General features: G+C 57.3%; 1 protein-coding gene across 1 annotated transcript; it reads right to left on the bottom strand.

Annotated features, from left to right (window-relative positions):
- Window positions 1-84: 84 nt before the first annotated feature.
- Window positions 85-21,204, bottom strand: RADIL (Rap associating with DIL domain; the record flags this gene model as incomplete). The annotated part of the gene is made up of 15 exons (XM_083872474.1): window positions 85-2,643; window positions 3,199-3,338; window positions 4,069-4,208; window positions 4,292-4,679; window positions 5,502-5,692; window positions 5,969-6,113; window positions 6,375-6,547; window positions 6,998-7,235; window positions 8,071-8,183; window positions 8,822-8,982; window positions 9,997-10,034; window positions 10,199-10,855; window positions 11,877-12,187; window positions 17,609-18,161; window positions 21,169-21,204. 15 exons carry the CDS (start codon window positions 21,202-21,204, stop codon window positions 2,538-2,540), a joined length of 3,390 nt encoding a protein of 1,129 aa, XP_083728600.1. The 3' UTR covers window positions 85-2,537.
- Window positions 21,205-27,408: the final 6,204 nt, after the last annotated feature.

Genomic DNA, 27,408 nt, shown 5'->3' with positions numbered 1-27,408 from the left:
CTGAGGCTGTTTGTATTTCTGTGTCCTAGTGCTTGTTGCTTTTTTATCTCCTAAGCTTGTCTTATCCCTTCCTGGTGAGTATGCATTGAAAATCCTAGTGGATTTGTGGGAATGTTGCAGGAGAGTGAATGGTGCATTAATACCCTGCCAGCACAACCTGTCCCTTTGGAGATGCACTTCTTCCCTCCCTTCCTATGTCTTGTTTCCCTTCCCCTTTGCTCTCACTGCATCTGCACGTGCTGCTTTTCTTGCCTCTCCTTGCAGCAGATCAGGCAAAGTCCTGTGTGAGCTGGAGGAAGCAGGACTGACTCCATCGCATCTGGGAACCCTCCCCACTGGAGTGAACATGGAGAGATACAAGAGACAACTGCCAGAGCAGGGCTTAGATTTATTGATCCAGTTTATTGTTGATACAGAGCATTTCTTAACATCCACCGTGTCCAACAGGCGCCATGCTGTGCTCAGTATCTGCACCAGAGCTTTGTACACATCTCAGCTGTACACTATTAACACACAGGGAAGTCAGTCCAGCCCACTGCTCCTCCTGGGAGAAGCCAGCCCTCATGCACACTAGTAAATAGCAGGGTTTATTTACAGTCTGTTTCAATACCTGACTGCACTGTGAGCAACACACAGCTCTGAGGCTGTTTTCCAGCTCCAGGGGTACTCAGTGGGTTGGGCTGGTACTGTTGGAACGTGCCAGGATGCAGCCTCAGCACTGTCTAGTGCAAACCAAGCCTCCTCCCAAGCCCTTGCTCCGGGGCAGAGGGGAGTAAGGAGTGCATGCAGTTTGCCCAGGGGCTTTAGGAAGCCCATTTCAAGTTCTGTGGAGGATGACAGGCCAACATACCTACTTGATTGAAAGTGAAGTGAATCACCAGGAGCCCTGAGCCTTTGCTCACCTGCCTGGGAGAGCTGAGTCAGTGGCAGGAGGATGCACCCCAGGCCAGGGCTGTGAGTATGGCCCAGCAGAGCAGCAAGGCACTCATGTCTCAGGGAAGGTGCCTGGTCCATCTTGCCTAGAAAAGCAGTCCAGGCTGCACTGAAATCCAGCAGTGGAGTGTTTCCCTTTGCATGGAGTGTTCTGACATCTCTCTCCTCCTGCAATGTGCAAGACTAAGCACAGGAACCAAAACTGCAGCAGTGAGGCCTAATTAAAGCCAACCCTGTTTTAGTATCACAATCCTCAGAGCGCTGTTGTTGTGAGATGCCATGTGAGTATCTGATCCACTGCCAGAGCCTGGACCGTGCAGGGTGTGATGGAGGGCTTTGCTGCAGGCTGTTTTAATAGGGTTCGGCTAAACTAGGTCTCAATATCTGTCTATATGTGGAAATCAGGTCGGGTTTATCCCGTTAATGGTGCTAAAAGCAGAGGGAGGACTCGGCGGGCAGGAGGCCGGGTGTGCGGGAGTCCGGGCAGCCACACGATGGAGCTGCACCCTCGGCTGGGCTGACACCGGGCTCGGCAGCAGGTAGCAGAGCGGTTCCTGGGATATTCATCAGTGTCCTCCTAAAGGGAGTCTCTGCTGTCCATCATCACCTGTCGGCATTTCAGCAGCACACACCAGGGAGATGCTCCGAGCTGGGCACGAAACAGGGTGGCCTTGCAATGGGCTGGGGAGCTGCAGGAGGAGGAGCAGGACATGGTGCCGAGCTGTGGTTTGTCTGCCTGGGCTGGTGGCATTGCCGAGTGCTGCTGGGCTCACTCAGGTTCCTGGTGGCACCAATCCTCTGTGGAGGCATTCTGCCATCAGTCCTGGCAGCCTTCAGCCGGGATCGTGGTGCCAGAGCCGGGCAGTAAATCAGAGCAAGGGCAAGGGAGTTCTCTGCAGGGAGCTCTTCCGGGACTCAGAGGAACTGCTGGTGGTGTCAGCCCTTTGCTGTAGCTGCTTCCCATCCTGCGGCAGAGCTGTAGCCCAGCAGCAGAAAGGCCCCTGAGCTCACGTATGGCACCAGGGGAATTAACTCCTCGTGATGTATCCTCTGTGGAATCCCACTCCTGGGTGCTTGTGCTGCCTTCACCACCCCCAGAGCTAGGCACACTTTTCCAGCCTGATGTGCCAGCACCTCAGGTGGCCACTGCCACAGTGAAGCCCAGGCCTGTCCCACGTGTTCTCGTCAAAACCCAAGAATATTTCAAGCCTTCTGCCTGCCAGCATAAAATATCATACAGGGCTGCCAGCCTAGAGGAACAGAGGAGCCTGCCTACAAGTCCCCATGGGTGGGAGCATTCCCTTCCCTCCCCCTGCCAGAGGGGACAAAGGAACAGGAAAGCTTCTGAGAAGGACAACACTGGGTATAAGGGGAGGCTGGGCAGTGGATCAGGAATGATGCTCCCAGCCAGTGCAGTGGGAGAAGCGCGCACCATCCTTGTGTGTCCTTTCATCTGCTGCAGTGCAGGGGCAAAGTGTCCAAAAGCACATCGAGGGCTGTTGTGGAGTCCTGGTCCTCCCTCTTGCACTCCAGGCTCCCTGAGGTCAGCCTTAACCAGAGCTGTAGCCACAAGCTGCTGCAGAAGGATCCTTGTACCACAAGGACTAAGAGGAAGAGGAGCTGGAACTGATTTTTTTGGCTATTTCAATGTCCGACTTGGCAACCAGAAACCGCAGCTTTTTCCCTCCGGAGCGGATGAGGTCCACAGCACTGCAGGGAGCAGCAATAGGGACAGGGGTGAGTCCTGGCTCCCTCAGGAGCCTGCCAAGTCATGGACATTTCACAAAACACCGCCCCCCCCCTCCTTTGCCAATCACCTGTGCCTGCTCAGGGCTACAAGCAGGGGCTATTTCTCTCCTGCCTGTAGCTCTGTGGAGGGCTTGGCCTCCAGATTAGTAATGCCACAACGAGAGCAAACAAGCCCAAAGCTGCTCTGTGCTATGGGCACCTGTGCTCTGCCTCTGAGCTGCCCCATCCACCACCTTCCAGAGGAAACCTGGCATGGGCTGGGGCTAGAGCAGCTGCGCATTGCTGAGACCCACCTCTGGAGCTCTCATTTATTCCCCATATATGCTCCATAACCCCTCTTCCAAACCCACAGCCTTCCCCCCTCTCTGGGGGGTCACTCCTCTCCCTGCAGCTTGCTGGTACCACAGCATCCTCAGGGCTGGCAACTCTGGAAGCAAAACAACCAGAACCCTGGACCTGCCAGTAACTCCTCCAGTGCTGGTACCTCCCCAGGCCCTGTGGTGAGGTGAGGCTGACCTCTGGTAGTCGGCCCCGATGAGGCTGGTGCCGTTGACAGCCAGGATGCGGTCCCCGATGGAGAGGCGGCCGTCGGCAGCGGCGGGGCTGTCCTCGATCAGCGTGCGGATGTAGATCCCCGGCGAGCACAGAGGGGTGTGCTGTGGGCAGGGCAAGGCGGTGAGAGAAAAAAGGGACACAAAAGCTTTGTGGTCCCAAAGGGATGAGCTCCCCAGGCAGGACAACTCACACCCCGCCCCCCCAGGCCTCCGCCTGATGGCAAGGGGGACCTTGGAGATGCTTGGGGAAGGTGCTAACAGTAACAGGAGGGAAACGCGATCCTTTAGTTTTGTATCAATTTACACACAGAAAGGAGATGTGGGGGCAATCTGCTCTTGTTCAATTTAATGAAGAGTAAAGCATCGTTAACCTGCAGCCGTGTTGGGAGGGGAGCTCTGCTCACACTGTCCCAGGGCTCGGTGATGCTGTTTCCTACTGACCAACAGCACAGCTGGGAAAGGCCATCTAGAATTATCCACCCACAATGCCAGATTCCTTCTTATGCAAAGGAGGAGCTGTTTTGACACCCTGTGAGCCTCCCTGCTCCTCTCTGCCGCTCCTGCCACCGCTGAAGGGTGGAGGAAAGACCTCGGCTGAGTCATTTTCCTTCCACAAGAGAGCTGAGCCTGTTTGCTTTTCCCAGCTGCAGGACAGCTGTGGACTTTGCACGCACAGCACAGTGACCTTCGAGTAGAGAGCCACAGAGAGATCCCTCTGTGCCTCCTTGTCCTCAGCAGAAGGAGCCCAGCTCCCGTGGGAAGCCATCAGCTTCTCTGCTGGCTTTTCTTGGGCTGTAAAACCACATCCCACTGTAGCTGTGTGAGAACTCACCACGCCGTCGATCAGCCCCATCCCCAGCCCGATGGGGCCCCTCTCCAGCTCCACCACGAAGACGTAGCAGAAGTCGTCGGTGGCAGAGCTGCGGCTGGAAGACTCCGGCGTGGGGTAATCATAGGGGGTCGGCGAGCAGCCTGGCGGCGGAGAGAGCGGCTTACGGCCCTGGCACGGCCCCGACCCCGCCGCAGCGCCCCGGGGCAGCGCCAGCCCTCGGTACCTTCGGGGGTGCCGCCCTTGGTGCCGTTGATGCCGTTCCTGCGGGGCTCCTGCAGCCCTTTGCCCTGCGGGGACTCCGGGCTCCCGGAGTCGAAGTTGAGCGGGGTGGTGGGGGGTGTCAGCAGGCAGGAGGAGTCGGTGGGCGCCGTGCCGCCCTTGGGCACCGGGCTCCTGCCCAGCTGCAGCTGCTTCAGCTTCTCCTGGAGCTGCGGCTCGCCGGCGGGGGGCTCGCAGGGACAGGCGCTGGTGGCCAGGCAGAGCTGGGGGGTCCCCTCCGGCTCGGCACAGCCCCCCAGGGAGCAGAAATCCTCCTGGGCAATGGTGCTCCCCAGGGCGGCCACCGGGCCCTCGCTCACCTCCAGCACCTCCGGCGTCGTGCCTGCCTCTTTCTTAAGAAGGAGGAAAATGCTCTGGGACCCCTCCCGTGTGTGCTTTTCACTCCCCACCTGTACCCCACCACCCTGGTGCTTTCCTGGCTGCGACATCCATCCAAGCCTTGGTAATTCAGACGCTGCTAGGCTTGTCCTGCCTTCCCAGCACAGCTCCCACACCCCAGTTTAGTGGCCAGGGCTGTGCTGGGGATGTTTACAGCCAGCCAGGAGGGGACTCCTGGTCATGTCCCTGCTGGGAGGTCCCACTGGAAGGGGACACTGGGGTAGCACAGCTCCTCCTGTGCCACAAGGGCTGGGCAATGTGGCCCCGGGGTGACAGCAGGAGGCAGCAGTGCCTGTGAGTGCTGCAGAGACTGGGGACAGGATGGGAGACAAGAAGGGTACCTGCTGGAGTGACATCCTCCACATGGCAGCTGAGCTTAGCACCCACAGCACGTACCACCCTCCCTGTGCTTTACAGGCATTAGCTAATTAGTGCTTTTGCGCAAGCCTGGCTGCTGGGGACGGGCAGGGTGCAGCACAGGGAGGACAGGGAACACACAGGGAGAACGGGAGCACTGTTACAGACATCTTCCCTTCCTCCCTGCTAAGGAGATTGCTGGGAAGAGCCTGTCCTTCCAGCTCACCTTCCCGTGCCCCCCATGCTGGGGGGATTAGCAGCACTAATCTTTCCAGAAGCTCTCCAAGAGGGCACTGCCACAGCTGCAGGCGAGGGCAGCCAGCCCTTGGCACTGGGCTTGGAGGGGTCTGCAGAGGGACCCAAGACCCTCCTGCCCACCCAGGAGAGGAACAATCCCCCTCCAGTGGGACACAGGCTACCTTTGGGAGTGCTGAGCCTGGCCCCTCGCTGCTGTGGGGGCTCCTGCTCTGCAGGCTCCAGAGGAAGTGGCGAATGTAAAGGAGGTGTCTGTAGATGTTGTCGTCCAACGTCTCCACCTCCAGGTCCACTTTGAAGCCCCCGCTGGGCAGGATGATGGGTGGGTGGTTGTCGAAGGACTCCAGCACCTCATCTGAAAGGCAGAGGGATGGAGGTTAGCACTGGCTCAGGCTGCACTTCTGCCTCCCAGCTCCCAGCCATGCAGTCTCCCAGCTGGGATCAGGGATTTAGTGAGCTTGAGCCAGCAGCATCCCTCACTTGGGACAGGAGAAAAAGCCTCATGCACTTTGCATCCTTTGCATTTTAGGGCTATGCTTGATTTACTGAAGTTATTACAGGACACCCAGGAAGGGGAAGGGAATTACCTCTTTGGTTTGTATGTGACTGGAGCAGGCTGACCAGGACTCACCAGGCTGGAAGGTGCTCTCCTCCTCACTGGGCTGCCACGCTGAGATGCAGCCCACGTCCATCACTGCCTGGCACTGGCTCAGCACCCGGTGCAGCTGCGCAGGGCTCAGCGCGGGGAACTCGGCTCGCAGAGATGGCCAGGTCATCTGTGTGAGGAGACAGAGCAGGGGGCAAATGGCAGGGGTGAGAAACTGCTTCCTCTGAGGAGCAAGGGGCACAGGAGGGAGAGGTCAGGCAAGATGGAGAGAACCAGAACATCCTCTCCTGGCTACTGCCCACCCACAGACCCTGGGAAAGGGCAGCTGGTGGCAGGCTGTAAAAGGGACACATCAGTGTAGGGACCCCCCAGACACGGAGCAGGAGCTCTCCTGCCCAATGCCACGAGCCCTGGGCTGGGCATCCCTCACCTGCACCAGCTGGGAGCCGGGCATGGCCAGCAGGTTGGCCACGCTGGCGAGTTTGGCGAAGAACTGCTGGGCAAGCTGCTCAAAGCCGGCACCTCGCAGCCACTCCAGGAGCAGCCGCACGCTGGCCCGCAGCTTCACCCCCTGAGACCAGTGGTAGCAGCCCAGAGAGGAGCCTGGGGAGGCAAAGCATCCATCAGCCATACCAGGGAGCAGCCCCTCTGTCCCCCTGCCCCAGGTTAATGTCCCCAACATCCTGTGGCTGTAATTCCTGGCGGTGGCTGGACCTTGCCTGGCACTTATAATGGGGCAGCTGTGTTAATGAGGGCTAATGAGCACCTCAGGCTGCTGTAGTTGATTAATGAGCTGCCCCTATTAATTGCCTTCAGCTTCCTCTGCTCAGGCAGTGGAATAGGGACTGGATCCTTGTGGGGTTTAGCCTCTCCTGGGAATGGGGACCCAGGGGCCAGCAGCTGGGTCTGTGCTTGGCCTCCCTGTAACAATGCTGAGACCTGCCCATCTCCAGCCCCTTCCTTCCTGCACCCCTTAAGGTGGCACTGGGATGAACTGGAGGGTGTCCCAATAGCTCAGTCCCCTATGAGGTACCCAATGCAAGGAGGACAGACCCTTATCCAGGAGCTGGTTGAAGAGCAGAGTGTTGGAGAAGAAGAAGAGGTAGGCGAACATCTGGGAGGTGATCTCGGGGTGCACTTCGTACTGGTGGAGCAGGTCCAGCACAGCCTGGTAGATGAGCACGACCCTGCGGAGCTCCTCGGGCAGCGGCGGGCTGCCCCGCCAGCTCTCCCGGCACTCACTCTGGAAGGGGTTGCACTCCAGCAGGGCAGGGAGCGACACGTACAGACACTGCAGGCAGAGCAGCAAGGTCACAGCAGACTCGGTTTGTTGGGTATTTCTGTTTTTGCGCGAGCCAAGCCTTTCCTTTGCCTCCTCAAGCCAAGCAAACCCTGCCAGTGCTGCTCCAGCAAGGGGCTCCCCCTGCCTCCAGGAGCTCCAGTGTCATGCAGAAGTTTAAAAAATTATAAAAATTAACGTTGGTCACTTTTAGCAGTTGGAAGAGATGGCCTGTGATGCCAGCTAAAATCTACAAAACCCGACGTGAACCAGGACAGCCACCAATCACTTGGGCACGAACTGGTAGAAGAAAAGTGAGGATCGATGGGGATGATTTTCCACATGGCTTAAATGGGAGAGCAGCGCCCCGCACTCACTTCTGCCGGCGCCAAGGGAAGGGGAGGGCGCAGGGGAGGAAGGTGCTGCTCCGGAGCGGTGCAGGAGCAGCCCCCGTGTCCCCGTGTGCCGGTGCCAGTGGCCAGGAGCCTGCACAGGGCAGCCTTTCTGTGCCTCACACTGCCCGCTCTGTTCCCGCTGCCGCCCGGCGCTCGCGGTCCGGCGGCCCAGGGGCCCCTTTCCATCACGCCCTGAATCACACCATTATGCCGCGCTGGCCCGAGCCAAGCAGCCCTCCCCAAACACCTCCCCCGAGCCGCTGCACTGCAGACAAGGAAACACGCCGCAGTAATTCAATACTTTTCCTGGGCTGCGACCAAAAATCGGGGCACTTCAGCCCGAAGGAAAACACCTCGGCGTGGTGCAACTGCCAAGGAGTAAAAGCTTTTTAAAAAAAATCCCTCCTGCACAGCCCTGGGGATGCTGGTGCTGGCCCCGTGTGACACTGTACCTTGGAGATGTAGTAGACACACTGCTGGAAGGTGTACATGATCACCTCCTCCAGCACCGTCATCGCCTCCTCGCTGGCCGTGATGGTCGAGGAGAACAGAGACTCCTTGGAGCCTGCAGGGAGGAGAGGAGAGGAGGATGGGGGAGCAAACCTGCAGCAGCAAGGCCCCCAAACTCCCAGGGTGTGGGTTATTGGAATTTCCCGGTTTGTGTCATCCTCATGGAATCCCTCAAGAGGGCAAAGAGGCTGCTCTGGCCCGGGGGAGCTCCCACCTGCCCTGCCCCACAGCGCCCATCACTGCTGCCAGCTCAGGGCTGCACCTCCCTGGCCTAAGAACATTTTAACTTTTTGCATAGACCAGAAAGTTTCTAAGACTGGTTTAATACATTTTTATCTTTTTTCTTTTTTCCTTTTGCTGGCATTGACACAGGCTCACCAGTGAGCAGTTCTGCAGGGCTACCTGCAAATCCTGAGTGAATAAAGCCACACCACGAGCTGCTGTGGTGGCAAGGGATAGCTGTGTGTGAACACAACACGGCCTGGCTCTGGAGCTGGGCAGCACCACAGCAGGATGTGAGGCTGCTCCTCCAACAGATTTCCCCAGCCCACACCACAGAGATGTCTCTACTGATGAGGATTACAGAGGGTAATGGAGCATCTCGAGGGCACTGACCACCACCTGTGACTGGGGATTAGCAGAGCTGAGTTGCTCCAGCTGGAAAAACAGGCAGGATGCTGCATCCAGACTTACCTTTGATGTCCAGCTCTTCCTCCATGCTCTGGATGTAGGTGGGTGATTTCTGCTGGACAAAGTAGAGGATCTCGATGGCATTGGCCATCCAGAAGATGATGTGCTGCAGGTCTGGGAGAAGGTCTGCGATGCTGAAGCGGGACAGGGCGGCAGGGTCCTGGCTGGGGAGACACAGCACGTGTTAACCTGCTGCTCCTCAGCACCCCCACTAAGGCTTTTGGGGAGAAAACAACCAGCCTGGGGCAGTGCCAAAGAGCTTTCACATCCCCTCACCCCCAAGCCCAGCACTCCCCTTAGAAGGACTCTTTACAAGGAAAAGTTCAGTGGTTTCTTCTCTGCAGGGTGGTAAAGGGGACCCTGTGGGGACCAGGCTGACCAAGGCCACCTGGCCTTTCTTCTGGGTTCCACTTTTGGGGGAGACTTCCCCTAATATAGATGAACTGCACTAAATACTTGTGGCTGAAGAGCAGCCCTTCCCCAGAGGTATCTGCTGCTCCTGCCAGCTCTGGACAGTTAAACCCAGCTCACCCCTCCTGGGCTATTCAAAAATAAAAAGCATCTGGGAAATTTCTCAACAGCTAAACTGCTTTTTCCTGCAATAGGAAGGGTCTGGGAAGCATCCTTGAAGTTTATCCTAAAGGAGAGCTCAGAGCAAGCACCAACAGTTTCTCCAGATACTGGTTCAGAGATGGGATTTTGGAAATGGCTGGGAAGACAGCTCCTTGTGATTGTCCCAGAATGGTGCTCCCAGCACTGGACACCCTGTGCCACCACCCCTGTGTGCACACATGCAGTGCCAGCTCCATCTCAGCTCCTGAGGGGTCTCCAGCATGAGGAAGGTCAGGCTGATACATAAGGGACATTCCTATTACATCACTCGGGGATGAAGCCACAAGGGCAAAGCCTTGGCCAGGTCTTGGATCAGAGAAAACCCCAGAGCTGCTGCAGGTCCTGCTCCCTCCCAAGCTCTTCCAAACCCACACATTCTGTGCAGGCATTGTGGTTAAAAGACCAGAGAGCAGAATGCGTGGGATTTAGCAGGAAAAACTCATCATGCATTACTGCTGACAGGCTGGGAGTGTGGTTTTACCAGCCACGGACTTCCCTCACTCATGGAGGAAGAAGCAGGTTGAATTCCCCCTGCTTTGAGGCCAACCAAGGAGGGTCACACTTACTGCTGGGATTGCTTTTCAGCCAGTTCCCGCGTCCGCTCCTGGGCAGGGAGAGAAGGGGAGAGCACAGTGAGCACCAGAGGGACGGGGTGGCACGAGCATCACCCCCACCAGCACTCGCTGCCACCGGAGACCAGCCTGAGCATCCCCAGGGAGAGACCGAGCAACACCCCCACCCCACAAACACCCCGCCCCACCGACTGACCCACACCGTCCTCTGGATCATTTTGGCCGCTTTGAGCAGCAGCTGCCCGAAGTCTCCTGGCTCAAAGTTGGTGGCCGAGTGCTGGACGCAGAGGCAGAGCAGGAAGGCGGGTGTCAGCTTGTGGTCGTCCCCGGCGGGCTCGATCAGGGTCATGATGCGCCGCAGGAGCACGTCCTCGGCCGCGGGCTCGAACTCCAGCTGCAGCTTCCTGCGGGGCGTCCTGGGGCCGCCGGCGGGCGACGGGCCGCGCTTTTTGGCGGCGGGATCCTTGTCCCTGAGCAGGCTGCCGCACGCCCCGCACACGTGGGGACCCTCGGGGCGCAGGGCCCGCAGCCTCAGCAGGGTCTGCGCCGGCAGCGGCTGCGCCTTCATGGGGTCCTTGTAGAGGAGCAGGTAGTAGAGGCCGAGGGACAGCAGGTCCCCGTGCCGCAGCACCACCGTCCGCGCCACCTCGGAGAAGTTGACGGAGATGCCGGCGCCGGCGATGGGCTCCAGCACCAGCTTCTCCTCCGAGCGGTGCCGGGAAGGTCGGAGCTTCCTGATGGTGCAGTGCAGGGGCAGGATGTCGGGGGCCGACAGGCTGATGCTGGGCTTGCTGGCCTGCGTCCTCTGGCCCACCGTGTGCTGCTCGCGGTTCAGCAGGTACACCAGGCTGTCCTGCCGAGCGAGGAGACGCGGCATGAACCGGGCAGGGGGGAGAAGGGACCCTCCTCCCTGCCGTGCGCTGAGTGCTGCAGCCTCCTGCTGTCCCCAGCTGTCCCCTCGCCGTCCCCAGCTGTCCCCCCTGCACCTTTGCATAGCAAAAACCATTTCTTTTTTTAACTCTCCTCTCTGCCAAGCAGGACAGCAGCGATCCCTGCCTTGGCCACGCCAATAAACGAGTACAATGACTTTGGGCGTGCAGTAAATGGGGCTGCTCTGGGCAGAAGGAGCCCTCCTTCCACCTCTCCCCCTCACCCCTTCTGCAGCTCCTTTCCTTTCCCACCTTCTCTCCCCAGACTACAGCGATGCCTGCCCCCCCTGCCCGGGGGGACAGTGGGTCAGAGCATCCACCCCTGGCCCTGCCTTTCCCTGCAGTCTGCCCGCACACCCCGAGGCACCTCAGAGACCACCCCGTGCCTCAGTTTCCCCGGCAGCACTAACGGGATGGCTGCAGTGCCGGTGTCACCCTGCCAAAAAGCTCGGAAGAGCCGGACACTCAAGGGGAACAAAGTAGCCATTAACTACAAGGGCCGAGCCTCGTCCTTTGCAGTTCTCCCAGTGCCCCCAGCACACGCACTGTTCTCCTTGCAGCCTCTGATCCCAGTTGCCACTAAGGAAGCGGCCGGACAGGGGACGGGGCAGCTCAGCCACCAGCGCAGAACCAGCGCTCCCGTGGGCCGGGGCAGGGAGGCTGCTCGGGGATCACCTTGCATCCCTCTGGGACACTGCAGGGAGCCACGGCTCCTGCCTCCTTGTTCCCCCTACTTGGAGACAGGCTGGGGACAGACTCGAGGACAAGGCTGCAAGTCCCAAGCCCGTTTCCTGAAGGATGCTCATCCCCATCCCCACCACCACCACCACCTCCCTGGACCCCAGCAGCTCCGGCCATGCAAGCAGCCCCGCTCCGGGGGCTCCGGGCGGTGGGAAGGAAGCGGGGGGGTGCCGGGGGTGCGCAGGAGGGCGGCGCGGTGCTTACATGCTGCTGGCTGTAGCCCTGCAGGAGCAGGAGGTGCGGGGACTGGTAGAGGGAGTACCGCATGCTGCTGCCGCCGCCGCTCCGCGCCGCCGCCGGGCTGCCGGGCAGGGTGGAGCAGTGCCGCTGGAGCCGGGCCCCGCTCCCGGCCCCGGCCCCGGGCCCGCTCCCCGCCCGCCGGGCCGGGGTCCCCAGGCTGGTCTCGCTGAGGCTGCGCCGCAGGGCCGGGGGGGGCCCGCGCCGCTCAGCGCCCGCCGCCCGCCGGGCCCCCCGCGCCCGGTGCCGCTGCAGCTTCCGCGCTTGGGCGTTGATGCCTGCGGGGATGGAGGGGGGAGACGGAGCGGCGATCAGCCCCTCCCGCCCCCCCGGCGGCACCCCCGGCCCCGCCGCAGCTCCCCGCGGCCGGAGGGGGGATGGAGCGGCCGGAACGCTCCCGGCGCTGCGCACCCACCCTGCCCTGATGGTCCTTTGCCCTCCCCGAAAGGTGACGCCGAGACACTGGCGCGGAGAGTTGAGTGTCCTAATGCCACTGCTAAAAAAGGGGGTGTCCCGGCCCTCCCTGGCCCCCAAACCTCACTGAATGGAGAGCAGCCGGTCCACAGTATCCCACATCTGCCCTGGCCACGCTGCAGGGCTTTGGGGGGGGAGAGGAAATCCCTGCTAAAAAGAAATTTCACCCAATCTTTGCTAAAAAGAAAAAAAAAATCATCCCGGATTCGGCTTTCAGCCCTTCGGCACCCGGTCGTCAGCAGCAAGTGGGAACCGCAGGGACCCCCTCAATTCCTCGGAGCATCAGCCAGGCATGGGAGCTGCAGTGGAGCCCGGCTGCAGCAGGAACAAGCTGTAATTAACTTCTCCCAAGCATCAGCTCGGGCAGAGCTGTCTGTCCGTGACACAAACAGGAGCCGGAGTGAATGCACAGGCCTGGCCCAGCTGCAATAGCAGCCCCTCGCACGGCACCCCCAGACCCGGGGGGATCCCGGTGGGTCCCTCCGTGCTGCAAGCGCGGCTCGAGCTCTGCAGGAGAAATAGGAAGTTGTGTGTCCGAGGGGTGATGCTCGTACCTCAGCTGGGCAGCCTCCTGGGAGCAGGTCACTGGCATTCGAGGAGGACGAAAAGAGGGGGAAAAAACCCGACAGGACTCGCTTGCAGGAGCAGCAGTGCAGCGTTGTCGGTGCAGCACCAGAGCCAGAGCCCCGCTCCTGGCTTTGGACAGCGAGATTTGGGGACAGCCGGCGGGATTTGGGCACGGCACAGCAGAGAGCCTGGTGCCCAGGGCTGCTTAAAGGGACACTCACGAGCTCAGACCCAAAAAAAAAAAAAAAAATTTAAAAAATCATCTGCCTTATTTGGTGAGGAATGGGCTGCCGGTTCAGAAATACATTTTTGTGTTTGTTTGTTTTAGATGGAGTGCTCCTTTGCTGGGAAAATCAAAGAGATGGGGATGGGGAGGGGGGTGGGACAGGGAGAAAATAGCCCCTGCTGTTTACATGCCTTGGGATTAGGGCAAGGCACAGTCAAGCCACCCCAAGGTCCCGTGCCCCGTGTCCTTCTTAAAAAGGCAATTGGCCACAGCACGGATGTGACATCCAGGTAGAGCAGTGAGCCCACCCAGGCCACACTGCTGGAGATGCCAAAGGCTACCCCAAATGTGTCTGCAGGACACCTCGGATCCCCCCAGGAGCCCTGTCCCCCACCCACATCATGGAAAAGGGCCAGAGGGATGAAGGACGGCCGGGGCAATGCAGATCCCAGAGCCGCCTGTGGGAGCAGGGAGGAGTGGGGCTGGATCCTGGGGAGCAGCTGCTGCTGGAGCTCAGTGGGACGGAGCAGAGGGCCTGCAGAGACAGGCCATCAGCAGCCCCTTATCGAGGGGAGAGGAAGCTTCTGTATTTATTTTGTGTAGGAAAAAGCTGCTTTTTCACTGCCGATAGAGCCCCCGTCACAGGCTCCCACTAACCCCGGGGCTGTGCTGGAAAGATAAACACAGCTCTTTTCCTGAGCAAAACAAAGTCCCTCCATAAAACTGGGTTAGGCTTTTTTCATCCTTTGGTACTGTTCTGTCCTCCCAAGCGTGTGCAGGTTATCCCACCCAAAACTCAGTCTGAACATCTCCAGTGCAGCCTGACCAGGGCAGGACCAGTGGCTGCTGAATCCACATGGAGACTGGGATGGGAACAGCGTGGAAGGAGTTAGAGAGTATCCCCAAATATTATATTCCTGCCTAGATAACCAGGACTTGGGCTGTAGAAAGGAGGTACTGCTGTCAGGGTGTTGGGCCTTGTTAAAGTTTAGGGCTGGACAAGCTCCAATGATCTCAGGCATAGGGGAGCTTAACAAGGCTTGGGAAAAAGGATGCACCAGTGATAGTGGGCACAAAGAATACAGAATTTACAGGCCACAAGGACATTTGGCAGAACTCCCAAGATAAGGAAGAAACTAATAGAAGCAATTCAGCAACTGTGCTGAATCAGCCCTGACTGGGTAAGAGGCAGTTCTGGCAAGGGGAGACTCACAACCACCAACCCAAGAAACCATCAGCTCAAAACAAGAGTGCTCTCTCTGTCTTTGTTTCCCCTTTCTTTCTCTCTCTCTCCCTCACATTGATTGCTAATAAAATCTGTATTATTTACTTCAGCATTTGTCTCGTTTGCACCTCAATTCAGGCAGAGGCATCTCTCACTAATCAGATCCTAACACAGGGCTGGATCACATCCTTAGGGAGAGCTGGGCACCCCTTGGGCAGCACCCACCAGACCCCACCAAGCTGCTGCCTCCAAACCCATCCTGCAACCCAGGGGGAAAACTGTTAGTTCTGGTGCCTGGGATCTTGGCTGGGATCTGCCTCTTTTTCAGCTGAGGAAAGAGGTTCGCTTTTCCTGGCTGAGAAATAAATCAACAAATAACTCCGTGGGCCTCAGGAAAGAAGAAATGCTTTGAATGTACCCAGGAGGGACTAAGACCAGGCTAGTCCTTCCTAATGTAATTGCTCTGCAGACTCTGCAGGGAATCTTCCCTGGATGCAGTTGTGCTAAGGTATATCAAAGCCAGATCCTCAAAGGCACTTGCCAGAGCATCTTTTAGAATAACAGGCTTAAATCCTGAGATTCTGGAGCTGTGTGTGCAGTTCAACCTCTTGGGAAAGCTCCAGTTAGGACAGGACCTGGTACAAAATGGGGATGTTTTGGAAAATTAATGCCATGGAGATGCCAAGTGCTGCACCTCCCTCCAGCACCCTCCAGTTTGTGGGCTTTTCCCTACATCTCCATAACTGCTGCCTCTGTGGTCCCCAAAAGGAGCATGGCTGGGGGGAGCAGGGGGAGAGGGGCTGCCTCGTTTGCTGCAGAGGCTCTACCTGTGCTGCTAATTAGTGGCATGAGGAGCCAGCGCTGTCCTCCCCAGTGGGAAGCAGCTAATAAACTAATTAGGATAATGGGTAACTGAGCAGATAAAACTCTGAAGCTATTTGCTAACAGGTCATGGATGGATGTGGAGCCAGCAATGCACCTGCGTGACCTCAGTGGTCCCAGTCATCCCAGTCCTGCTGCTCCAGCAATGCCCTGTGTGGGGAAGGGCCTGCAGGTGTTGCCCTGGGGATGATTTGAGCATCCCTCTGCTTTTCTCCGAGGGAGCTGCAAGCCTAAATTCCCTTTATTTTTGCACAGATGTTGTGTTTTCCATGCCAGTGCCTCACCACCCTGGGAGGCAGCTGCTGCTCAGCAGGGGGACCTCTGCCAGCCTGAGCCTGGTGACAAGGGTGACCCTGGTGGAGGGCACTCATGGTCAATACTCTCTATTCCAGGAGTTTTTTTGTCTTTTGGGGGTGCTGGGTCACAGGCTGCATCACTCACATTCACTCCTGTCAGTTTGCAGGTGAGGTGGGAAAGGGTGGTCCCAGCCCCACAGCATCCCAGGGCCACCAGCACAGGGTGACACTGGTGACAGAGGCCCTGGGGCCACCAAAAGGAAGGGCTGCAGGAGTGAGATTTCACCAGGTGAGACAACTATGGGCTGTATAGCCTGCAGAACAGATAGCCTGACTGTGGGTGTAGCTTCTGTCTTAGAAGAGCTTGGTCAGCTGTGGAAAATGCCCAAAGGTTAAAAAATGGGGAATTTCCACAGCCCCACCCAGGAGTGCTAAAACAAATGAAGTGATAACGAAAGCATAACGGGCTCATTTCCAGATGCAGAGCACAGGATCCTATCAGGAACTGCTCCTCCATCAGAAATGACCCAAGGGTGCCAGTCCCAGGCCAGCCTGATGTGGTGCTGGGCAGCCCAGACCTGCTGCTTCCTCTGCCTGTGTGGGAGCCCTGCACTCCCACAGCTCACAGCCCACCCAGGATCCAGGTCATGGGGAAAAAAGTTGCTTTCTGCATCCGAGGGGGAGGATTTGAGGCCGAGGGGATGTGACCTCGGGCTCTGGCAGGAGCTGTCACGTGCCTCTGCCCACCGTGTGCTGAACCACTGCACTTGGCTCCTGCCCTTCCCTCTATTCAACAGAAGCTGTTTTTAGAGTTGCTGCTCTCCCAAAGTGCTTCACATCTCTCTGATCCTGGCTGGAGAGAGCAGAGCATCCACCTCCTTTGGCCCAGGCTCTGGCAGGAGCTGCCCCTGGGTCTCCGTGTCCCACATGCAATGAGCTGGGACCACATGTGGCATCCCCTCCCTGAGCAGACAGAGTGGACACGGTGAGGATGGAGGTAGCCCTGTCTCTTCAAGATTCAGGTAAAATCCCAATTGAAAATTGCAGCTGGGAGGGCTCCAGCTCTCTCTGCTCTCCCCTGGAATGCCCATGGCTGGGTTCCCTCAGTGTACCTGGGCTCCTTGCAGCCTTTGTTGGGATGGGTGGGAGAGGAGCTGTGTCCCCCCAGGCGTGGGACAGGTTGGACCATTTGTTCTGCTGCTGGTGGGGGAAATACTTGGCTCTTCTTTGCCAAGCACACGGAGTAATTCCTGCATCATCATCATCAGTTTAGTACTGACAGTAACAGCCCTTTCCTGCATGAGTGAGGAACTGCTCAGGGCCCATCCCAGCAAAACCCTGTGGCTGACACCTCTGGAGCCTGGTCCAGACCCCTCTATCAGCAGGTCTGACCCAGCAAGCACATTGTGCAAGTAAAAATCTGATTTTAAACCTTTCTGCCCTCATCTTTGCAGGGCTTTTATCTGAGGGTGGGAGGAGGAAAGCTTCATTGCTGTGTGCTGGGGTCACTTATTAACCTGCTGGTTCCTAATGATGCACTTATCTCCTCCTGCCAGCCTTGGCCTCCATCAGGCACTGCTGCAGGGGCTCTCCTGCCCTACATTGCTCTCTCTTCATTAGCTTTTCATTTTCCTTAATTGCTCCTGCAGATTTGCCCGGGGTGTCAGGCCTCGGGGATGCCCAGAGGGAGACAGGGATGCAGGGCAGTGCTCTGCCAGGCACGAACCTGGGGATGCCATGGTGCTGGTTCACTGATGGGAAGAGCAGGAAGCACTGATGCTCTTGCCTGCTGCTCCCCAGCCACGGGCAGGGTTTGTTATTAATCTCAAAAGAGGCCGGGGTAAATATTTGAGGTCACAGATACCAAACTGATGTGGGAGAGTGCTGAGCCCTGCCTCAACCCAGGAGCCCAACAGCTAAAATGTGGCCACCACCTCCTGCACCCAAACCACGTGTGAAAGCTGCCAGTGTGGGAGGGCTCCTGGTGGTGCACCCCAACCCCTCTCCCTGCCCCACACCCAGCTCTGACCTGCAGTGGTGGTGTCCACATCCCTGGCCGCCATCTCCTCCACCTCCGCCCTCCTGCGCAGCTCCAGCCGGCGCGAGAACCCCTCCCTGGGCTTCCAGAGGTCCTGGATGAGCAGTGGCTTCTCGTGGTCGCCCAGCACCCTCAGCCCCTCGGTCTGCCACTGCCTCTCGGGGCCCTGGAAGCGGCCGATGACATCGCACAGTGCGTACTGGCCGGCGCTCAGCTGGCTCAGCCCGTAGCGCTCCAGGGCCTCCTTCACCAGCTCCCGGGCGCCCGAGCTGCCCGTCACCAGCACACTCTTGTAGTTGGTGCCCGCGCAGATGTTGCCCCCGAAGATTTTGAGGATGCCGGGGGCCGAGAGCTGGGTGGAGAGCTCGGCAGGGTCGTCCTCGGCGGTGGCTGGGGAGGCGGCGGCGCGGTCCTTGTAGCTCAGGGTGCGGTACAGCACCTGCGAGAAGAGCCGGCCCTGGCGCTTCAGCCGGCTCTTGGATGGAGGGGCCATGCTGGAGGACGGCCCGTAGAACATGGTGCGGGACGTGGTCATGAAGCACAGCTGGGCAGGGAAGAGCAGAAAAGGAAGAAGTGAGAGGTTTGGAGGGCAGGTGGACACAGAGGAGCCAGTGTCGCCTCCAAGGTGACAGATCAAGGGAGGGCCATTTCCCTTTGTGCGAGCCAAAACACCAGTGGAAAAGCTCAGCCAAGCTCCTTGGCAGCAGCACAGTTACCCCTGGATGGATTTGTCCCTGAAAGCATGGCCTGGAGAGGCCCCATATTTCTCCCTCGTGGGTATCGAGAGGTCCCTCTTGCTCGGGCAAAATGCAGTGGGAGGAGAGCAGAGCCCGGCGGGACTTGGCAGGGCCCATCCTGGTTGGGAGCCAAGGCATCAGGAGTTACTTTCACTAACGAGTTTACGGAGCAATCCCATTTTTTAGAGGTGAAACGGAAAAGCTCAAGTGCAAATTCACTCACTCTGAGGTCACTGCTAAATGCTTTTGCTCAGCGAGAGGCACAGGGTGAAAATGGGCTTTAATTAGCCTTTCTAAAAATGTCCTGACTTCGGCAAATCTCTTGGCTGTTGCTTGTTTGTGGAGGACATTCAGGCCCAGGGTGGCATCGCTGACAAGGCTGCCCTTGTCACATTAGCCCAGGGCAGGGCTGCTCAGGGCAGCCCCGAGTGGGCAGCACTGGAGAGGACGTGGCCACGGCCATGTGGCAGCTCCCAGTGCTCCTCAATCCTCTGGAATGGTCTGGGAACAACAAATCACTTCTGGATTTAGGTGGTAGCACTCCTGCCTGATGTCACCATCACCACGTGAGGATGGCTTTGAAATCCCATCCTGGCTGCACCAGCACCTGGTGCTTGCTGATAACCCACAGCCACACTGTGACCTGCTGGCAGGGCAGGTCTGCAAAGACAATCTGAGCATTCCTGATTGGGACAGAGCTGGGAACTCCCTCATGCCCAGATCTATAACATGCAGGGACCCCACAGATACACAGAGGAACCCCAAAATGTCCCACCCACAGCTATCAGAGCGTGTGGATGCAGCAGTTGGGGTGATCCAGGTGTTCCTGGCTGGGGACACGTGAGGTGCCAGCAGGTTCCCACAGCTGCAGCCCCGGCTCACTCGGGCACAGCCAGAGCAAGCTCAGCGCTCTCAGGCAGAATGATGTTGGGCCTGGAAAGCCTCCAAACCACCATCTAATTCAGGGAAAAAAAGAGCGTCCCTGCTGCTAATGGAAGAGGTCACCTTCTAACCCAGAAACCACCTCCCAGCCGTGTGTCGAGCGTTGCTGCAGGATGTGCATCCCCCTCTCCCACAGCCAGAGGCACATGGAATGCTGCAGATGGAGAAACTGAGGCACCAGGTGCCAAGGATGTGGCTGGGAGCTGTGTAATCCTGCAATGCTGCTGCAATCCAAGTCACCCCTTTCCCCTCTCTCAGCCCTACCAGGACTGTGAAAATGCTGGGGTTTGTCCTTCTTCCCGACCTGCTGGTTCCAAAACTGACTCCTGGTGTGCTGAAGTGCAGGAGTCCTGGCACAGGACAGCAGGGCTGAGGATCTTGTGGTTTATATTGCCCCAGAACTTCACCCCAACTCACTGGGTTCAGGTAAGGCTGCTCCTGCTCCCACCTTACAAGTGGGGAAACTGAGGCAGGGATGGGGTTGGGGCTCTGGCTCCCCCCACACTGCTGCTCCTCCCTCTGCAGCTGAGCCCAGAGCTGCTGCTCCCGCTGGGGACATCCCTGGGGACATCCCTTGATGTCTGCTGTGTGACATCTCCTGGGAGTGCCGCCCCGACCTGGGGAGCAGGTCAGGGCACTGGCAGTCAGTCAGGTTCAGGAACAGCTGCCCCAGGCCTCCAGCACGGCCCTGCCAGCCCTCATTAACATTGACCAGAAGGAAAACTGCCCCAGAGTCCTTACAGGACCTTGTCATCAAGGATGCAAAAGACAAAACTTTGTCATCAAATCACCGGTTTCACTGATTTAATCTCCTCCACCCTGAACAACCCCCAGCAGAAAGGGAAACCTTTTACCATCTGCTGGTGGCAAAATCATTCCTCCAAGCCCACATCACAGAGACAGCATCTTTGCTTCTTGCAGGTCCCTGCCTGGTTTTGAATGTGTTATTTATAGCTCAGCTATTTTTCTGCTCTTTCTATCAAATGCAGCTCCTACAGAGTTCAGGAGCAAAGACATTTCAGCGGGAAAATTATCAGAAGCCTGGATCAGGAGGAGGTGCCAGCCCAGTCACCCCAATTTTCAGCATCTAGAGCAGCACCAGTGTGATTTTACCAGCCTGGGTGACCTGAGAAATCCCAGCCTTCTGCTGGAGACAGCAGAACACACCCGGTCTTAATCCCCCTGAGGAGTCTAATGGAAAGGATAAGATGATAATGAAATGGGCTCCTCCCACATCCGTGTGCTCCGGCACGCTGGACACCGGCATCTCCCACCAGGAGGCAATTCTGGTACCAGGAGGAAATCTCTGGTACGTGCAATCCCGCTGAGCCCCGCTGCGGGAGTGGGGATGCTCCAGCTGCACTCAGCTGCCCGGGGATGAGCCAACAAGAGTGTCACACCTTCCAGCAGGTCAGTGGGACAAGTGCTCCCGGACATCCAAGCCCAGCTGAGCCCCTTTCTCACTGCACACCAGTTCCCTGGAAAGGACACAAGCCTGCAGCTATGGAGCACGATCCAGACTTTCCCAAGAGTCCCTTTCTCCAGTATTCAGTGGCATTGTGTCTCTAACGGCTCAAAAGCCTGGGATTGCCTCCCAGCGAGGTGTGTGTCAGGGATCCTCCACCTCTTCACAGCCAGTGCCTGACCACACCAAACCCAGCTATTTTCCACAGCCAGCTTTGCCTGTCAGGGCTGTGACAAATGCCCGTGGTATTCGCGTGGCCACCACGTGTCCTCCCATCACCACGACTGACTCTGACACCGCCAGGGACTTTCCTGCAGGCCTGAGGTTCCTGAGGTTCCTGCTCCTCTAATGGGTGAGCAGCTCCTCCCCAGTGCCCCCACCCAGCGCTCGGGAAAGCCTCTCCCTACCTTGCCATCCTTCTCACGTGCCTTTTTCCCTTCCATTGAGTCTCCTTCTCAAAACAATCTTTGCCCTTCGTTGTGCATCATCCTGGGCAGGCGTCTGTCAGGTTTTCAGAGAGAGGAGGAGGAGGAGGAGAGGTCCTGGGCCGCTCACGGACATCGGCTGCTCGCAGTGTGCTGGGTTTGGAAGGCTCAGAGGTTCTGCAACATGGTCCTGGTGTTTGCATGTGGGCTACTGAACCATAACCACAACCCCATAGCCAACAGCATTGCATGGGAGACTGGGAGAGAACAGCAGCCGGAAGGAAAGGAAAGGAGAGAAAGCAGGAGGAAAAGAAAGGAAAGGAGAAAGGGAGGAGATGGAACCTGCAACAGCCCCGAGACCTTTATCTCTTTCTCCTAAGCACACGTGTCCCCAAGGAGGCCTGGGTGGGGACACTCTGACCCACAGGTGGACAAGCAAGCCCTGGAGCAGGTCCTTCCCCCAGCAGCCACAGCATGCTGGGAGGCTCATGGAGATTTGTTTCCCTGAATCTCAGGCTGTTTTGCTGGACGTCAAGAAGAGCCACCAGGCACTGTCCCCTTGCCTTGCCACCACAGATCTGTGAGAACACAACCACTGGTGACCAAGAGACAGAGCTAAAAGCAGCATCTGCCAAGTGCCACCAGGGATTTCACAGGTGTTCCTTGGAAGGAGCCATCAGGGCACAAGGACTACTCTTTTCTATGGCTCCATCATGATTAATGATAAATGCATCATCCTCTAATTAAATCACCTAATCAGGGCCTCGGTGTGGTTTGATCCAGTCCCTCTTGCTGGCCCAGCCTTGGGGCTGTGGAGAAACTCTATGGGTGGTGATGTGAAAGGTAGAGAGGTGCTGACCCCACCTCTGCTGCCCCACATTTCTTCCAATGATTAATTGCTCCTCCTGGTAAAATATTTATGCCTTATTTCCAGTGTGTCTGGCCTCAGCTGCCAGATATTGATTCTTGCCATCTTTTCTCTGCTCAATTAATGAGCTTTTGGCTACCATGTATTTTCTTCTCTGTGAGAGTATTTAGATGCTTTTGCCAAGCCCTCCTCTTTCCTTTGATTTAATTTATGAGCGGACTCACTGGATGCCCCTCTCCTCTCCACCAGTAAGACCCTTTCTGCAGCCCCTTGATCCCTTCACCTCTGAGTCCACATCTCCTCTGCTGAGAAGGAAAATTGGATTTGGCTGCCATCAGCCCATATTTGGTTCTGACCAGACATGCAAATAACTGCTTTTTTTTTTTTCTTCCCCCAGAGCCAAAGTTCACATTATCCTGAAAATTTTCAATTCTCCAGTGCAGAAATGGAGACAGACAGGCAGCCACCCCCCAAACTGCTGCCTGGTGAACCCCTGTGCTGCCTCTCCCAGCATCTGCAGGCAGCTCCAGCTGAAAATTCACCATCCAGATTAGGGACAGGAAACCACGCACAGCCACAGTTATTATTTTTGGGTGTAAAAGGTTTCCATGTTCCATTCTGCTCCAGTCAGGATGCCTTTTGCTCACTCAGCTTACCACCCGGATTTGTGCAAACCATTAACACTCAGCTGCTCTGGGTCAGATCCAGGTTTTTCCAGAAATCATCTCCATCTCCTTTCTTCCAGATTAGTGATAAAAACACCAAGTCCATGTTACCAGCTAGCAGTGCCCAGCAGTGATAATCTCCCTGATAACTGCCTTGGAAATGGATCACATTTATTTAATACCAGCTTTCTTGACACTGTGTAATGTCAGCTCTAAATACTGGACTGGATTGACTTTTTTAATACTGGAAAGTACAGATTTTTACAAGAATATCACCTCCCATAACTCAAATGCTTCTCAGAAGTGTATTACAGCCAGAGAGTCACCTCTCATGTTGGAGACTGAAATAATTTCTACTTGCCAGGAGTTATTTTCCATATAGCCATGGTGGATGGCAGGAATTTATTCCTGGTGCTGAAGTCTTTAATCAATTCAAGCCTGAGCCAGGCTTCTCCCTCTTCTCCCTGGGGGGATGCTATCAAGCCAATCAACCTGTAGCTACCAGGTCATCTTATTCCCTTCTGGGAAGAGCAACAACACTATTAAAACACTTTTTAATCATCTGGAATTTCCCCGGGGCTCATCCTGGTACACGGATGGGTGGTGAGATTTCAGCTATAACCACCCCAGACCAGGAACTAGAAAAGCTGTTTCCTCAGATCCTTATTTGAAATTTTTCCTTTTTTTTTTTTTTTTTTTTTGTTTGTTTGTTTTGTTTTGTTTTGTTTTGTTTTTTGCTTGGGGTTTTGTGGGTTTTTGGAGGTTTTTTTAGGGGGGAGGTTTTTGGGGGTTTTTTGGTTTTTTTTCCTTTTTTTCTGCCTTTTTTTTTTTTTTTTTCTTTTTTTTTTTTTTTTTTGGATGGAAACCACTGGAGTGGCAGCCTCGGACTAACGGCAGTGACCGCAGCCTGGATGCTGCAAGCGGAGGGAGAGGAGGGAGAGGCCGCTCCGGCACTGCAATGTGGAACAAATTAGAACTTGGAGAGCAAAGGAAATGAGAACGCCCTGGACGCGGCGGCTTTGACGTGCGCTCCTGGGCTCCAAATCCTGCTCCTGGGCTCCAAATCCTGCCCCTCTGCAGATCCTGTCTGTCCCCAGAGCCGGGGCTGCCGGGGCAAACCCCAAACCCTCTGCCCGGACGGGAGCCCCCCACTCCCCCTCCTGTCGGGTTCAAGTCTCCGCTCCAAGCCCAGCCTTTCCTTGTGCGAGTTTTATCCACCTAATCCTGGGGCAGACCGGAGGCTGATGATGTCCGCGGCTCCCTCGGTGCCGTCTTTAGCCGGATCAGGGCGGGTAAACTCCTTACCAGGTTATTATTAGCAGCAGGCACCCTGCAGCAGCCTGGACCCCGGGACTGTTCACACAGGATGGAAAAGGCAGCCCCGGCCCCGCAAACACTTTCCCAAAGGCAGCTATCGCTCCGCAAACATTGTAACAGCCTGGGACCTGATTCCACAAGGACGACAGGAGTCCTTGCAGCACGTTTTCTTTCCTCGGTACTTTTTTCCCCCCCCCTGTAATTATTCTGCAGAGTGTTTTGAGCCGCCAACGTGCACCAAGCTCTCCGGTAATGCACCAGTGCAAATGCCAGCCCCTCTGCCCCGGCAGCTCTATTCACACACCCCAGAAACACTGCACAAAGAGCATTTGCTTTCTGCTGCCTCCCGAGCTCCACAGTCTCCATAGGCTGCCTAATTATAAGATCTTAGCAATAATTTTATTTTTTTTTTCCAGCGATAATTAGCTGGTCCTGGAGAGAGCTGAAAATAAGCACTTCCCAAGCAAGTAGCAAACTCCCCTGAGTTTTTTCCTCTGCTGAAGTTACAACTCAGCATGAAGCTGCTCCAGCCTCCCAGGGACACAGATCATCTCAGCACCTCCCTGGCACGGCCTGGGATGCCACCGCAGGCGGCTGAGCACAGGTGAAACGGCGGGGGTGGGAGAGCAGGAGATCCCAAGGGTTGTGCCACAGGACAAGGATCCCAAGGGGAGTGCGAACGGGGAGAAGGCTCCCAAGGGGAATGGAATGGGGAGAGGGATCCCGGGGAGTGCGAGGGGCAGGAGAAGCCCAAGGGGAATGCGGCTGGGAGAAGGGTCCCAAGGAACGTGCGTTTGGGAGACGGATCCTGAGGGGTATGGAATGGGGACAAGGATTCCAAGGAGAGTTCAATGGGGAGAAGGAGCCCAGGGGGTACGGAACGGGGAGGATCCCGAGGGATGTGCGATGGGACACGGACCTCCAGGGACAGGCAGCGTGGGGAAGGCTCCCCGTGTGCCCGGCCAGGGGACAGGGACCCTGGGGCACTGCGGTGCCCGGCACAGCCCTCCCGGTGCGGCTCCGCGGGCAGCGCGGGTCTCCCACGGCAACCGGACAAGCCCCGACCGCCGCGCCCCTCCCGCCTCCGCTTCCCGGGGGACGGGGAACAAACGCTCCCGCCCGGCGCAGCGACGGTGTCCGGGGACAAAACACCGGGGATGCGCCCCCCAGGAGAGGGGGGATCCCTGGGGTAGGGCCCGCTCTCTCCCCCCGCTCCCCGAGGCCCCGGTACTCACCGTCGGAGCGGGGCAGGCTCGGCGCGACCCCGGCGGCGGCAGCGCCCGGAGCCGCCGGGGCTGCGCGGGGACCTCGGGCCGGTCCCGTCCCGCCGGGGCGGAGCGACCGCGGCTGCGGCGCCCCCCCGCGGCCAACCGCGGCACCGCCCGCGGCACCGCGCCGGGAACGGGAACGGGTCGGGATCGGGAAAGGGTCGGGATGAGGGAAGGGTCGGGATTGGGAAAGGGTCGGGATCGGGAAAGGATCGGGATTTGGGGAAGGGTCGGGATCGGGAAAGGGTCGGGATGAGAGAAGGGTCGGGATCGGGAAGGGTCGGGATTTGGAGAAGGGTCTGTACTGGAAAAAGGTCAGGATGTGGGAAGGGTCGGGATGTGGGGAAGGGTCGGGATTTGGGAAGGGTCTGTATTGGAAAAGGATCGGGATTTACGGAAGGTCAGGATGTGGGAAGGGTCGGGATTTGGGAAAGGTCAGGATGTGGGAAGGGTCTGTACTGGGAATGTGTTGGGCTGTGGGAAGGGGGTTCTGCCCCACTCTCTGAGACCCCATCTAGGGCACTGCATGCAGCACTGGGGTCTTCAGCACAGAAAGATGTGGCGCTGTTGGAGTGAGGCTGCAAAGATGCTCCAAGGGCTGGAGCACCTCTCCCATGGAGCCTGAGTCCACAGGAGAAGAGAAGGCTCCAGACCTTAGAGCCTCTTCCAGTGCCTAAAGCGGCTCCAAGAAAGATGGAGAGAGACTCTGGGCATGGAGTGACAGGACAAGGGGGAATGGATTCCCACTGACAGAGGACAGGATTAGATGGACTGTTGGGAATAAATTCTTGCCTGTGGGGATGGTGAGGCCCTGGAACAGGTTGCCCAGAGAAGCTGTGGCTGCCCCATCCCTGGAAGTGTTCCAGGCTGGGTTGGAGGTGGCTTTGATCAGCTTGGTTTAGAGGAAGGTGTCCTTGCCCATGGCAGGGGCTGGAACAAGATGAGTTTTAAGATTCCTTCCAACCCAAGTCTTTCTAGGATTCTATGAAAATTCCCAAAGCGAGCCAGGCAGGGCTCTGCAGGCAGCACCACCTCAGCTGCACAGGCTGGCCTTGGTCAAACAGGTTTTATCAAACCAGCTCCAGAGCTGACCTGGAGACTCCTGAGGCTGCACACAGGCTGGTGCCTGAAAGGAGTAAGGGATGGATCATTACTGCACTGGGCAGTTGTTTAAGTTGAGATGGACATTTCTTCCCTTGGTGAAAATGTCTCCTTTCCTTGAAGGGGTGTTTCCCTGTCCAGGGGTGTTCTGGGTGGGAAAGCAATTCTGCCACCCAGACACCCTCTGGGAATGACAGCACCAAAGCAAAGCAAAGTCAGGAGGCCTCCTAGTCCAGCCCAATTGCCAGCAGCAAAGAAATTATGAGTGAGGTGGAAGTTGTGGGTCAGGTTTTGGGGTGAGTTCAGCTGCCCCTGGAAGCAGGGAACCCTCCCTGGCTTTCTGGGAAAGCCACTGAGCATGGCAGCCTGGGGGGAATTCATCCCTGTGTAATTATGGCAGAGAGGGCAGACAATGGATGTGCAGAGGCCAGGGCAGGCAGCTCCAGCATGGGGGCAAATTCTCCCCCTCCAAGAGGAACCACTGCCCATGGGAGAGGCTGGTGGGAGCTGCTGGGTGATGGTGGGTTTCTCCTGTGGGGTCAGCAGTGAGCTGTGCCCATTCTGCCACAGATTCTCTCCTCCTCCGTGGCTCTGGCATCTTCCATCCCCCTGCAGTGCCAGCCCTGGGGCTCCACACCTCGACTTCTGACTCAGCCAGGGAGGAGGGGGAATGGCAGGGCTGCAGCAGGCGTGGAGGGCTCTGTGCTGAAGCTGCTGTGGTGAAATGCTGATGAGTCTTTCAGCCAGCACCTCTGGGCCCAGGGGCACTGTCAGCAAACTCACTGATTTATTTGTTTGTTAGTTTGTTTGTTTGTTCAGCAGCCGGCAATGCCATCCCTGCACCAAGGTGAGTCAGTGCTCAGCACCCTGCAGTTGGCTGAGTGGCTCCTCTCCTCACCAGGGAGCAAAGCCATGTGGGATGAGTCAGGTAGAAAATGAGTTTATTTCCAGATGCTGCAGGGGAACTAATTTTGATTTAACAAGAAGGCAAGAGTGAGGTATC

This window comes from Zosterops lateralis, assembly GCF_965231275.1.
Source record: "Zosterops lateralis genome assembly, chromosome: 15".
NCBI lineage: Eukaryota > Metazoa > Chordata > Aves > Passeriformes > Zosteropidae > Zosterops > Zosterops lateralis.
Note: the sequence above shows the minus strand (reverse complement) of the source record. Positions and strands in the feature narration are given on the sequence as shown.